Source organism: Mugil cephalus, chromosome 7 (genome assembly GCF_022458985.1).
Source record: "Mugil cephalus isolate CIBA_MC_2020 chromosome 7, CIBA_Mcephalus_1.1, whole genome shotgun sequence".
Lineage (NCBI taxonomy): Eukaryota > Metazoa > Chordata > Actinopteri > Mugiliformes > Mugilidae > Mugil > Mugil cephalus.
In genome coordinates, this window is record NC_061776.1 from 18280890 (window position 1) to 18295455 (window position 14566).

At 44.1% G+C, this 14566-nt stretch overlaps 1 protein-coding gene across 1 annotated transcript in view; it reads left to right on the top strand.

Moving 5' to 3' along the window:
* The window catches only part of LOC125010068 (potassium/sodium hyperpolarization-activated cyclic nucleotide-gated channel 2-like), a 30856-nt gene continuing 16290 nt past the window's right edge, over window positions 1-14566 (top strand). Inside the window, exons 1-4 of the mRNA XM_047588401.1 lie at window positions 1-1221; window positions 3506-3929; window positions 5890-6051; window positions 12547-12765. Of these exons, the coding sequence (XP_047444357.1) occupies window positions 35-1221; window positions 3506-3929; window positions 5890-6051; window positions 12547-12765 (1992 nt within the window). The 5' untranslated portion in view covers window positions 1-34. The remainder of the gene's footprint in view (window positions 1222-3505; window positions 3930-5889; window positions 6052-12546; window positions 12766-14566) is intronic.

Consider the following 14566-nt stretch of genomic DNA (forward strand, 5'->3'; position numbering starts at 1 on the left):
CTTCCTCCAAAGATAATTGGAGGTAAAATTTGATATGCTCAATGTCATGGACACGAATGAGGTTTCTCCGGCGTCTGCTGCCACCATGAAAAAGAAAGCGGCGGGCAGCAGCGGATGCGGCCACATCAGCGCACCTAAGGCTGTCACATCCAAATGTACACGAAGCAACAGCGGTCAGAACTGCCTGGACTCCGGTTCTCCCGGCGCACATAGCGGCAAGCAGCCCGGTGTGGCCAGCAACGTCGTGATGGACGAGACGGAGGACGGTGAAGAGGAGTCCAAGTTTCAGCATCCGCGGTTGCGCCGAGCCGGGGGGAGCGGCAGTGGCGGAGGCGGAGGAGGAGGAGGCGGCAGTATCAGGATGAAGAACTTTACGCCAGGAGGGGGAGCCGCGTCCTCGGCTTCCAGGAGAAACTCAAACAAGGAGCCCTGCCTTACGCACACAGAGGACGCTCCTGCTGCCCCACGGCCCACTGCTGCCTCCAGAGCTACCGAGACACCCTGTCCGGGCGATGCTGCCCAACGCGGCGAGACCAGTAGAGCATCTAGGGCGGAGGCGTCGGAATCCGCGGTCGCGGTAGAGGTTTTGAACGCGACAACGAGTGATGGTTGCAACGGCGTCGCTCCAGTTTCCAGCATGAAATGCAACAAAAACGGAGAATGCAGGAGGGACTCGGGTACCGGGAGCCTGCGCTCAATCATCTCCAAGCAGGAGAAGCAGACCGGGGGCCCGGGGAGAGCCGAGGACGCGGGGAGCGCCAAGCGAGGAGCCCGTAACTCGACCACCGCCAGCATGGACGGCTCGATCACCCCAGGCGGTTCTCTGACCGGGGGACACGGAGGAGACAGCGCAAACCCCGGCGCTACACCCGTGTCCAGCGGTGTGCCGGAGAAAAAGGACTCCAAGGTGTCCTTCTCCAACGCACCAAGCCGGAAAGCCTCGTCCTCACTGCACGGCCCGACTCAGACTCAGACTCAGCAGCCAAGGAACTCTGTCACTTTCCAGAAGCCGGAGGATGGACCGCCAATTGTGCCCGCCGAGGATGCGGAACCTCGGGGCAGCCAAGCCAGCTTCATGCAGCGGCAGTTTAGTAGTATGCTGCAGCCTGGAGTTAACAAATTCTCCTTACGCATGTATGGTAGTCAAAAGGCAGTGGAAAGAGAACAAGAGAGGGTAAAATCAGCTGGAAATTGGATTATTCACCCTTACAGCGATTTCAGGTAAGAGCTGGGGCTGTCATTGGTTGCACATTGGAAGTCATGAGGGGCCACAAGGGTCCTCACTGTCACCTACAACTTACTTAGTGTGTAGCCTAACCACCAGTACTCCTTGGAAACACATAGCCCATATGGTTATTATCCAGGGCTACCGGCTGCTGATGTTCCAGCCTGTCTCGTATGATTGAATCTGTTTTAAATCGATGCATTGCTACGGGCTTCCGTTAATCCCACAAACAACCTGTTGTCGGACAAATTGACTCTAGCAAAGAGTGTCCTTTCAAGGTTGTAAACAAATCCTTTTCCAGCCTGTACAGTAGCATGTCTGGGATGCTCAACAAGCCAGGCCTGCTAATACCTCTCGACTTTTCGTTACAGTGGGCTCACATTTAACAAAGAGGACAACGCTCCGACTCTGCTGATTCGTGTTCATGTAAAATGCAATTGTAATACGAGGATCTGGTTAATAATTGTTGTAGTATATGCTCTGTGAGAACAGCCGCGCGGACAGGATGTAGGCTATGTGTGTGCATGTGTGTATGCGATGCACTCAGTAATGGAATGTCACCTTGAGCCAAGTGTGCGAAAACAAGCATGCTCAATGGAGACATATCCGCCTGTACGACTCCCCGGATCCTGTATATTTTAATGGATGTACTCTGCTTATCACGGCTCATAAACAGATTAACAAGCTGGACATCCAGCAGCTATTTTCTCATTTAAATATTTAGGGAAATCCACCAGCCAAAGGGCTCCTCGTGATCATGGCTTGCCTGTAACCTTTTTTATTCGACACATATCACTCGCTGAATTGTATGTGGGTCAGAAAATCAGAGGGTTTTTACTCGCGACTGGACCGTCTGGTTTCAGCACCACAGGGAGTGGACAGCTCCCATCTCATTTGGAGTCGGCTCGCGCTTTTGAGCGCTACCTTTAAAGCCCCCGATCACAGCGCCATTCATGTTTGGCCCATTTGTATCACATAACGCCGAGTCAGTACAACACTGGAAGGCTAAACTTGAGACATATCTTCAACAGCGGAGATGTAATTTGACGACAGGTCACTGTGGAGACCTTTCTTTACCACGCAAACTCCCACACGGGGAGAGTCAATAGCTGACCTCCACTGATCCGTATGCTAATGAAGACACCGTCAAAGCGGCAAAGTTGCTCCAAACATGATCATCGGGGCGGTTATTGTTGTTTCCCTGGTGGAGGAGTCAGAGCTTGTTGCATAAGTCGCAGTGTAATGACTCAGCGCTGCACCTGTCCTGCAGAGCTTCCTCTGACGGGCTCAGATCTCAGTACTTTTTACTCCCTGTCCCATCTACTAACCTGACACATCAGTGCCGCTGCCAGTGAGTCCAGACGGTCATAACTGATATCTGTGTAAACTGTCATTGAGATTTCCTCAACATGAAGCTCTTTGGTCTGTCACAGGGCTTTAGAGACCTCAGCCCAACAAATCAGCTAAGAAACACACTTAACATGTCTTTACAATACAAGTCCACTGCTATAGCTCGAATTGGTTTTAGCAGTCCTTCCCCTCTCAGATCCCACATCAGTCAATTGATCAATTTAACCACTTCTTTTAAAATAGACAAATTGGGCTCAGAAATAAGTAACATCACAAATTTAGATAAACATATTTATTTATGCGTGAGATTTTGGAAAACAAAATGAAATAAAGTCCAGAAGGTACATAAAACTTTTTCTTATTCAGTCAAATAACATTGTGAGAATAAAATAAATGAAAAGCTTTTGCGTTAATAATATTTATTTTTGCAAATCAGTAAGGAGTTGTGGACCTGAAACAACATGCCATTATAGCCAATGTAAAAGAAACACAACGAGTATACAGAATTTAGCGTAAATATGCGGACAAATGATTAGTTTTAGTCTAGAAGTAATAAAGGAAATGCAACAATGCTTATTTGATCCATGAGAGTAATATGATTAATTTTGCTGTGCTGTGAAAAGATAAAATGTGCAGAGAAATTGCTTATATCATTTAAACCTTGGAATAAGTAAATTCAGCAGAATATCATTTTCTCATTATTCTCTGCATGTTCATGCAGACACAATCACAGCTTCTGCTCTTTGTTTACACTTTTTCATCATGAGTTAGGAACTCTCTTGTGCCTATCGGCTTTCCACAGCAACTATCTTTTCTTATCTGACTCTATTTTTGTCTGTTCTCCCTTCCCCCTCTTTCCCCCTCCTGTACCACACACACACACACCCATTGAAACCTCGCCGTCATGCACACAACGCACACACTCAATAGGTTCTACTGGGATTTTACAATGCTGCTGTTCATGGTGGGCAACCTGATCATCATCCCTGTGGGCATCACCTTCTTCAAGGACGAGACCACAACGCCCTGGATCATCTTCAACGTGGTCTCTGACACCTTCTTCCTCATGGACCTGGTGCTCAACTTTCGCACTGGAATCATCATTGAGGATAACTCGGACATCATTTTGGACCCTCAAACCATTAAGAAGAAGTACCTAAAAACTTGGTTCATTGTAGACTTTATCTCCTCCATCCCAGTGGATTACATATTTCTCATAGTGGAGAAAGGGATTGACTCAGAGGTGTACAAGACTGCTCGGGCCCTGAGGATCGTCCGCTTTACCAAGATCCTGAGTCTTCTGAGGCTGTTGAGGCTCTCCAGATTAATACGTTACATTCACCAGTGGGAAGAGGTAAGAACACACATATCATGGCATTCTCTGGGAAAATACAGTGTTAATTTAACTCTAAACACGCGGCTCACATCCACAAAGGAAGATCAATCTAGCTGGTGATAAAAGGTCACTGATTTGCCTCCAATATGTCGCTCTTGGCTCATGACCAAACCAACAATCTGCCTCTCTGTCTGCTCCAAGTGGCCTGCTCTCCTTCCCCTGCCGGCTCAGTATCAATGTTCTTACCTGCCACCTGGTGAGAAATGTAAACTGTCAGCAGGATGTCTGAGTGTTAACAAACTTTGCATTCTAATTACTGTTATTGTCACTGAACGCTGCTGCCTCTCTGTCTGACCCAGGAGTCCCACAGGTGGCATCAAGCTGTCTAATAAGCTGCATATTAGCAGGGCAAACATAGTTAATCAATTAAGGGACCACAGGAAGAGCAGGTGAGGTAGAAGACGGTGATAATTTGGAGGAGCACTAGAGGAAGTATTCACTGCAATGTTGCTAATTGTTCATTTAAATGGATTGGAGAGGCTACTAAAGATAACATTTCTGCAGAGACCTGACTGGTAGACGATTAGGTGCTGTTGCTAGGTAGAGTCTGCTCCTTGATGACTGAACTCAAAGACCCAATCCTCCCGCTCCTGGCCACTCAGCTTTTATCTACTCTGTGAGGGATGCACTTTGGTGGGGCCTTGCTCCAGCCCCTCCTCAGACTCTGTCCTCAGTTAAAGGAGATCGGGAGGTCCGGCGATGTCATGAGATCACTCGACTTTTCGTTTGTGCCAGTATTGGCAGCCCGGTGTTGGCATTTTGCAGCAGTGTGCAGCGCAGTGGGGCTCGCCTGCTCACTTGACCTTTGGATAATTGGATTTCAGAAGATATGATGTGATATGCACACACACACACAGTGGTGCATGATGGGAAGTGATACTTGGCATGCATGGAGAAATAGTGGAGATGCGATGGGTAGTCAGATACTGGCATGTCCACTTCAAATGCCAGTTTCTGTGAGGCGCGCTTTCATATTTTATTTTGAAAACCCATCCATTTTTAAGGTCCTCTTAGAGCTGTCCATGGTGCTGAACCCCTCATCAGTCAGCGTGACAGTTACTCGTCTGTTCTCACTGGAATCAAATGACGACCTCTTGCTTTATTTTGCTTTACTGTTTTTGATGAAAATTGACTGTGAAAAGCTCATAAAGCTTAAAGCTGTATTTAGAAAGATCCGCACATGTGATTCATGTCCTCATCATTCCCGCCACAGACTATCTCTTCTCCCTCGAATGAACTGGGCAAGATACAACCCATTTCTTACATGTTCATCGTAGACTTTATCAGATTTTTATACACGTGTCATTGCAAAAAGTGCTCATTTATACACATTTAGACCCTGTACAGATTATCATCATATTTAAAATTAAAGCCATTAAATTAAGCAGCATCACAGCGTGGTTCCTTGACATCAGTCTGGGGATAGATGATTGGCCTAAGTCACTGCCCGGTGACAGCGAATGATTGATGTGTGAGACGACATAGACTATCAGTTGTTAAAGATCATGATGGTCCCTGTCCATCACTGTGTGCTTGAATGTGTACGTGGTGACTTGTCTGTCTGGGTTGTCAGTGTATTTTTGCGCCTGCAGGCTTGCGTGAGGGTTTTTGTGTGTGAATGACTGGACTCTGTTTGCGTGTTTGAGCCTCTGACTGATGTCATGTATCTCAGAGTAACAAATGCCTTGCCTTCTCCTGCTGTGTTTGGTTTGGGACTGACGGGAAGCTGGCTCCTGTAGTCATTAATCAAACTTGGTATAATCCAAAGGAGACCGTGGAGCTGAGTGGGAAACCAGTCTTGCCTCTAAGACATGCATGTCTTTGGTATTCGTCAGCATTATGAATTCCACATTCACTGTATCCTGCATGCTCCTGCCTCAGTTTTAACTCCTCCCCCTTTCTCGTTGTGTTGATCCAGATCTTCCACATGACCTACGACCTCGCCAGTGCTGTGATGAGGATCTTTAACCTGATTGGTATGATGCTGCTGCTGTGTCACTGGGACGGCTGCCTACAGTTCCTGGTTCCCATGCTGCAGGACTTCCCCTCAGACTGCTGGGTGTCCCTCAACAAGATGGAGGTGTGTATGGGGGAAGCATGTCTGTGCATGCCAAGTGGCACATCTCAGAACTGGATTTGCATCTTTTATTCCGTGCTGATTGAGGAATAGTTAACCGTGGTCACAGAGTATCGATGGAAGTATCTGACTGTCATTAGAAAACATTGGTTAGATGTCAGTCAATAATCTGTGACCATGATAAACTCTTTCTTGTCTTTTTACAGCACTAAAAAACCCACTAGCCACCACCTAACAACTAGTAATGCTGCTGGACTTTGAAACTTTAAATAGGAAATCATTATAACACATCAATGTCTGTCCGGAGGTGTACTGCTAAAAGTGAAAAAGAATGGGGTGTAATGTCCTTTGCTGATTTAAAGGAAGCTGTGGAAAGTCTGATAAATGTGAAATGATACTATTTGAACTCACCATATATCTGATATGCCACCCACTCCTCTGTATTTCTTGACACTAGTGGCTCCAAGCTACATTAGCCACTAACCCATGAAAATAAGGGTGGGTTGAACTGTTGTTTACTTTATAGATAATACAGGCAGCAGAAATAATTAATGGAAGAAAAAACATCTTTGTTTCTGCTGCATAATATTTGATAGGGTTTAAAATTCTCTGTTGTGAATCCGTTGGTTCTATTGTAGTAAAATGTCAAAATGGTCAGATATTTATAGCAGGCATTTGTCCCCGTCAACCCATCTTATTGACACACAGATTTAATATGACATAAAAATTAATGATTAACCTCAAAGGATGAGTTGTTGTCAATGTGTGTCGTGGTCATTGAGCGCACACCGTGGCCATACAGTACATAGAGTACTAAAGCACTGTACTCACAATTGCTGTTACTGATTCAGGAGGAATAATAAGTATTTCTCCCAAACACATCAAGACATTTTCTCATATCACCACCTCCTGCAGCAGCGTTCAGCCGGCGTGCCAGACGTAGAAATCAACCAGTGACGACGCCGTGAAAAAGAAACCAGTGAGAGTTAAGCTCACCTCTAGATCCCTCTGTGCCTCCTCTTCAGCGTGTTGGGGCGATGACAGGAAAGATAAAAGAGGAAAACCGAGGGATGGGGGGGAATACGGCTAGGCAGCTGCGCTCTTTGTTGCCGTGTCTCTCTCAGAGAGATAAAAGCTGGTTGTTTATAGGTCTGTCTGTCAATCCAGCCATTTACTAAGCGAGGAGAGACCACACCAACCAAGAAATAAGGCGTAGGTCCAAATGGGGTTTTAAACAGATTGGTCCTTGCTACCAGACAGTGTCTGGGTCGGCCGAGACTCCTTGTAAATTTCAAATTTACAAGTACTTCCTGATGAGAGCAGTGACTTCTGTATTTAATGTTATACAAAAGTAGGTCTGAAATTGAATGTGTTGATGAAAGTAAATATCCTCTAATTGCTGACAAAATGATATTTGTTTACTCAGCATTGACAGATTAGAGATGTTTCATGTACTATTTAATCAATACTAACTGAAAGCATGATCTCATAACCATGCTAAACATGCACTATGGTGGTGAAACTGGCAGAAGCATCTGTATCTCTCACCTAAATGAGTCATGTAAGGCCAGAAAGGAAGTTCTTAATTGTGTGGTTTAACCTCTAAAACAATAAAAGACATTTAAGGGAATATAATTAGTGGAGATTTGTTCCTGTTGATGATGTTTTAGTCTATTATGTTGTAAACTGTTTGTCTGACTGCAGCTAATTTGAATATGGATCTTTGTTTTGTTTGTTTTGCCTTTTTCTTTTAAGAATGAATCAGCAAATGCGTAAATTAATCAGTAGATCAATCAGTAATCCCAATAGTTCCTGTCTGCAGACTTACATAAAATTATCCTGATACACATCTATTATATATCCAGTCTCTCGATTTTTGTCTTTTTTATTTCACATCTTTACGACTGTAAACATTTCATAAACCGTTTCATAAACTTCCCTTTAAAGTATTACTATGTGTTTGCAACCGAATATCTCTTCGCTTAAAAAGCGAAACGATGCAGAGCAGACGACCATGTGTGCCATGTGTGCTTTAGAGTTTGAAGTCGCGGATGATGAAGTTTGGGGCTGACAGGCCGCTGACTCCTTCAGTGCTCTCTCCGACTGTATAATCAAAGACAGTCAGTCTCCAGAGAGCCGTCAGTCTCAAACTAAAGGGCCGCTCTGGCATGGTACAGGCTGCATATAGCCACCTGAGACCGGCCCCCTATTGAGTGGCTGACAACTTGTAACATTAGCCATTGTGGTGCAGCCTGGCCATCCATCAAGCACTGCACCCTACGTTGGCTCTGGTGGTGTGGGGCCCACGGGCACCGCTCATGGAGGGCGTTGAGGAAAGTCTGTAACTCTGAATGACATCCACTGGCCAGTAATTGGATTCTGTCAAACTTGTGCTTCCTCAGGGAACACAGGTTGTTTTAGGAGTACACATCTCCTTCCGTCCCTAAAATTAATTTAGTTTATATTTAGCGTTCACTTTACACAACCTTATCAGAGTTAATTTCCTTTCTGGTAAAGCCTAGCTGCACTAGTAGAGCACAGAGGCGACTGGGTAATAATAGTGACGGCAGCACTAACTGACAGACACAGGGTGTATAGTTTACACTCTGTAATTACAACTGCGTGTGCACCCGTCCCTTACTGTATCCACATCACAGACATGTCTCACTCCCATTATCCCCCACTGCCAACAGCAGGAGGGGCTTTGCAGTGCAGTGGTCTTCTCGCTTGTGGAGGATAAGCCAATAATCACTATGTATGGTGTTAAATCACTTTATTTACTCACCACAATTAGTTTGGCCCAACAGCATTACAGGTCTGCTGCGGGACATTGCAGATTCGATTTAAAGTACCAGCCAGGCCTGTAGCGGCATACAAACATGAAAAGTGAAAGCTGCTGTCTGACTTCTGCAAATGGACTAGGAATTAGGTGGTGTTTATTTCCAGAGTGAGGAGAGAAAAAAAAATGTGATTATCTCAGTCCCACAGGAACTCAGGTGTTTTATTCTGAAGGATCTCGCTGCGTTTAGAACGAGTGGTGTTATAACGTCCCACTGAAGCAAGAAGTACTGTCAGTGAACGAAAGCAGCGGTAACAATAGTTGTGCTGAAATAAAGCAGGAGAGGTTTAAAGACGCAAATGGTAATTGTCAGTGTGGTCGCAGTCACACAATGAAACGTTGTGTTATAAGAAAAGAAACAGTTCAAAGTAACTTCAACGGGACGTTATCCAGACGACATGTACAGTATGTTAACTGTAACTAACATTAAAAAGATAATTAAAATCTCTTTTTCATGTTAACACAGAGCACGTTGTTGTCCTCACAAGGAAGAGTACACATTTCATTACACGATTAAAAAATAAAATTTTTATGCAGCTCTGAAGGACCTTTGTCAAGTATAAAAACTTTACTCTGACGTTGATGAAAACCTCTGAGCATTTTGCACTTTAAAGAAATGCAATATTTCTGGTTTGTAGGATGTACTAGGAACACAAGGTCAATGTGTTTGACTTTGCTGCATCTGCCTTTTCAGCATGTTCGACATTTCATCAGATAGTACAAGAAGTACAAGAAATTACTTGTAAAGACTATTGGAAGAAATGTGAGCACTGCTAACTGAACGTCTGGCTGCATTAACATTTAGGGAAATTAGACCATGTTTCAAATAAGAGACTGGGGTGATGTGCAAACAGCTGGCTTCACTCTGTCTAAAGGTAAAGTTCCTGCTCCACAAAAACAAACATCTTTTGTTTGTTTACACATTGCACAAACAGAATATAAAAAAAAAAGATAAGTTTTTGTGTTACAGGGATATGAGCTGTAACTTGCTACAGTCCTTCTGTCTCCATCTTTGTATCAGAGGTGTCAATCTGCTTGCTACAATAAAGTTAAAGTATGTTTCACACAATTTAAGAGCATAGAGCAACAGGAACAGGTTCAGTGGTCTGTTGTAGATTTGGGCTTAGGCTAACTCCAACTCTGTAGCCTGTGCTCAACCCGGCAAACATCACATGGTGTACATGTAGGACAGAATACCAAATTTGCCTCTGACCTTACAATGAACTGTCTCAGGAGGCTGCTTTCCCCTCCCCATTTCTTAGTCCACGATGCAGGTTATAAAGACAGCGCACACACTGAGGCAGACAAGTTGAAAGGGAGACCGAGACAGAGAGGAAGCGGTGCTGGCTGTACAATAAACTCAGATAAGCCATTGTGATCTAAACTGGTGGGTGTGTGACGGGGGCCAGGCCTGAGGCTCTCCTACACGTGTGTCGATTATCTTTTGATATTCGTCCAGCCTATCAGCCGCCAGACACACATTGGTCGTTCAGTGGGATACAGCTCCATTTTCCACTATCTGCTGCGTGTTCTGTCTCTGCCGTGTCTTCCTTCCTGCACCAGTCGCTCTGACAAAGCCTCTGCGCTTCACTACTTGGTGGAGAGAAGTGTGAACCAGTGAGACTGGTGACGAGGCAAAAAGTTCATCCCAAGACCCTACGGAGCGGCTGTTGGGTCTGTTGTTCTATCCACCACTTTGCTGTAGACCATCCCATACCCTTTTTTTTCTGCTGCCATAACCTTAAACAAATAAATTGTAGCACATTCAGACACATGACAAAATGAGTCTGGTCATTTACTGTGTGCTGCCAGAGTTTTGTAAAAGCAATGAGCACTATAGCATCACAGGGATTCTAGCATACCTCTCAGTTCCTCAGCCAAGTTCTTCACTGTGTCACTTTTCATGAGGATTTAACTGTCTTGCATGTGCTCACTCTGTTTAGCGTATAACTTTAACATTTTCACATGGTCTGTATGTGAGGCCTCCTGAACATGTAAGTCGCAGCAGTCTGCACATTTTAGGATGCTGCCGGCTAAATTTAAAGCGCCTGCTTCAGCAGCCAGCGTGCTTCAGACAGAGTATCTGTAGCTAATGGAGACGTGATCACCAACAAGGCAACCGATAGTTCCCAAACTGAAATCTCTGAGGGGCCCTGTTGAGACTTATGAGGATATGGAGTCTCTGCCTCTCTCTTGACTGTGCTATTTCAGAATCAAAGTGCTCATCGTTCATCTATTATTCAATCTGTTTCGGTCCACTGTTACTCTGTGTGTTTTCACATACACCATTTAGCCTCAGCCCACTTGGTGGAGCTATATTTATTTTTGGCGTCTTGGTTTTCCTCTGCTTGTGCGGAGAGGTCCTTGTACCACTTGGTGGCCCTTCAACGATGTGAACGATAACATCGAAAAACACGCACAGCTCAGTTGTTCTTCGGATTCTGTGCGGAAACACTGAATGATTGTTTGAATTATTGATGATCATAATAGTATAAGGTGGATTGATATAAAGTATTTTAAATTTCTCAGATGAAGTGAAGGAACAAGTCTTCCTTCTTGGGTTATCCTTAATTTAAATAAACATTGAAGTATCAGATAAAAGTATTTTTGCAAAGTTGTTGTTCTTCTTTTTTTGTTTGTTTGTTTGCTTTTTACTGCAGTTAATATATCGTAGTTATTTAAAACACGCAGGAAAAGTGTTGCATCTTTTATTCAATATGACGATGCACTGCGGTCATTGCTAATGCATGTGTTTACTGTAGCTTATGGCGAAGATGCATCGCTGTCTATCTAAACACAGGCTCTGATCTCTGTGCAACCTGGTACGGATTTATGTTTGTCTCTCTATGTGCATCAGGAGCCATGATAGAAAATAGATTTTTCGTGCTCTTGAAACCGGACCCTGTGGAGGCTTTGAGGATGCTGCTGTTAACCTCATTAATCCATTCATACGAGCTGTGCCATTATAATAGAGTTTGCTTACACATACAGACAGTTCGTATGGGAGAATAAAACCCTATTTTTGGCTTTGCCTGAAATTAGTGACGTCGGCAGCGTGTTCAGGTTGAGGTCGCCGAAGTTGCCGCTAACCGCTAGTGAAAGTAAAACGGAAACAAAAGAAGCTCGGTGGACAAAAGCATCGGTTCCATTGAGTCTGCTGCTCAGTCGCGTCACTGTGTGTTTCTGCACAGAGCTACATTTAGGAAAACATAGTGAGTGTTCATCCTCTCAACATGATTAATGCTTCTCCATCTCAGATCAAAATCTGAGTTTTTTTCGCTTCATGAATTTCAGCACCAGCAGCCCGCTGACCGCTGCCCGGCTGTCACTGCCTGTAGTAGATTCCTATTCACGCAGCTCTGAAAGGGCATATTTAATGACCTCTCATTATCATTCCTCTCCGAGGAAATAATTTCCAAACCGTCTCTACTTTACTGATTAGGCCTCAAAGGATTCCCCTCGTGTTGTTTCCACTTCCTCCCTCTTCCCTTCTAATGCAACCCTGTCCCCCGAGCTCTCATTTGTATAAGTGCTATTCCATGACCCCATTGTCCCCAAAGCCAAAGTTACTGTCTGCCTGCCACCACTCTCCCTTCAAACACGTCTTTTTATGTAACACAGACGTCTCTAACTTTGTCTCCCTTCTTCTCTTTCCACAGAACGACACCTGGTCAGAGCTGTACTCCTTTGCCGTTTTCAAGGCAATGAGCCACATGCTGTGCATCGGTTATGGCCGACAGGCCCCAGAGAGTCTATCAGATATCTGGCTCACCATGCTGAGTATGATTGTAGGAGCTACTTGCTATGCCGTTTTTATTGGCCATGCAACAGCTCTGATCCAGTCGCTGGACTCGTCTAGGCGGCAGTATCAGGAAAAGGTGAGGAAACGACTCTGTCCCATGTTCTCAACAGTGGTTCTGGTTGCTTTTCAACCTTCAAGGAGAGATTTGACATTGGGAATATGCACGGGAAGGAAAAGAGACAGCTAGCCCTAAGTAAAAGTAAAAGATGAAATTCATGGAAGGAGAAAATAAAACATTTTAAAATGAAAGTTTAGAAAATATTGTGCTGCAATGTTGAAAACAGAGTTTCTTTTTTTAGCTGTTGGTGTGATGTATGGTTTTTAAAGCCCATATAGTTTTAGAGTCAGACCCTTTGAATAGTTAAATCAATAATTTAATAAAATGCATTGAAGGAGGGAGGCTCAGAAAATTCAGACTGATATTAAACCTTGTTAATGAAAGATGAATAAAAAGGTGTTCACCTGTGAATGTGCTCATATCCCCATTCATGTATAGCCTCGCATTACATGTTGAGGAATGGTTTTATTTTCAGATTTTAAATGTGGGAACAGAAAGTCATTGGCATCCCGTTGGTACTATCAGTAGGTTCAGGTACAAAACTCGATGGCAGGTTAGAAAAAGATGGATTGGTTTCACCATGTGACACGGAACAGCACGAGTTTTGCCAACTGACCCACGGGTCAGAGTGGTTAAAGAGCTCCTGCAGTGATAATTGTTAAAATGATCTCAAACAGCTCATCAACACATGTTTCTCTTCCTCTTGCTTAGTTCCCTGCTGGCTACAGCTTATTTTGGATTTAAGTACTTGCACTCCTCAGACTTTTAGACATGTCTGCACGCAAATTAAAAAAATGTACAGTCTTGACAGTAGATAAAGAAAAGCCAGTCTAACAAATGATACAGAAATATTATACTTTGGCAGGAAAATGACCCAGTATTACATAAGGCCGAAATAAAGTCCATCGGTTCAGAATTGTTTCTAGTGAGACTCAGGTGTTGTTCAGTGCCTGTTTTTGACTTTCTGACAGACAGATTGTGAACGAATGGAGGAGTTTTAAGATGAATGTATAGCGGAGGAATAAAGACACATAGTAGTCAGAGAGGTCATGAAGGAACCCAGGGTAACTTCTAAGCATCTAAAGGACTCTCTCACATTGCCACATTGGTTAATGTTCTCCAAAAAGAACATTTCTGCCACTCTGCACTTTTCTAAATATCATGTGGACAAACCAGAAGACTATTGGTCAAATGTTTTGTGGATGGATGAAACCAAAGTAGAATTATTTGGTTTAAATAAGAGGTGCAAGGTAACGTCCTTGTTCGGGTCTGTTTGGCAGCAACTGGGCCAGGACGGCTCATCATCACTGATGGACCGACACAGTCAGAATCATACCGGCGAAATCTAAAAGAAAATATCACGACATCTGTCTGTGAGCTGAATCTTAAGAGAATCTGGGTCATGCAGAAAGACATCGACGCCCAGAACACAAGTCGTTCTACAAAAGAATGGATAAAGAAGAAATGCATAATACACAAAATGCATGTTTGGAACGACCAAGTCAAAGTCCTGACCTTAATCTAATGGAAATGTTGCGCAACGACCTGAACCAAACAGTTCATGGGAGGAAACCCACCAACCTCATGGGGAATGAGCTCAAATTCCCCTCAGTCGCTGATAATAAGGTAGTGGAGAAGCTTAGTTGCTGTTACAGCTGGTGTGAGGTCACACCAGATACTGAAAACAAGGGTTTACTTACTTGCACATTTGTACAAATTTGTATTTCAGCTGTCTGATTGGGTTTTCTTTGTCTAACGTCAGGAAAGAATGAATGAAAAGGATGTTTCGAATCATTTTTATGCAGAAATGTTGAAAATG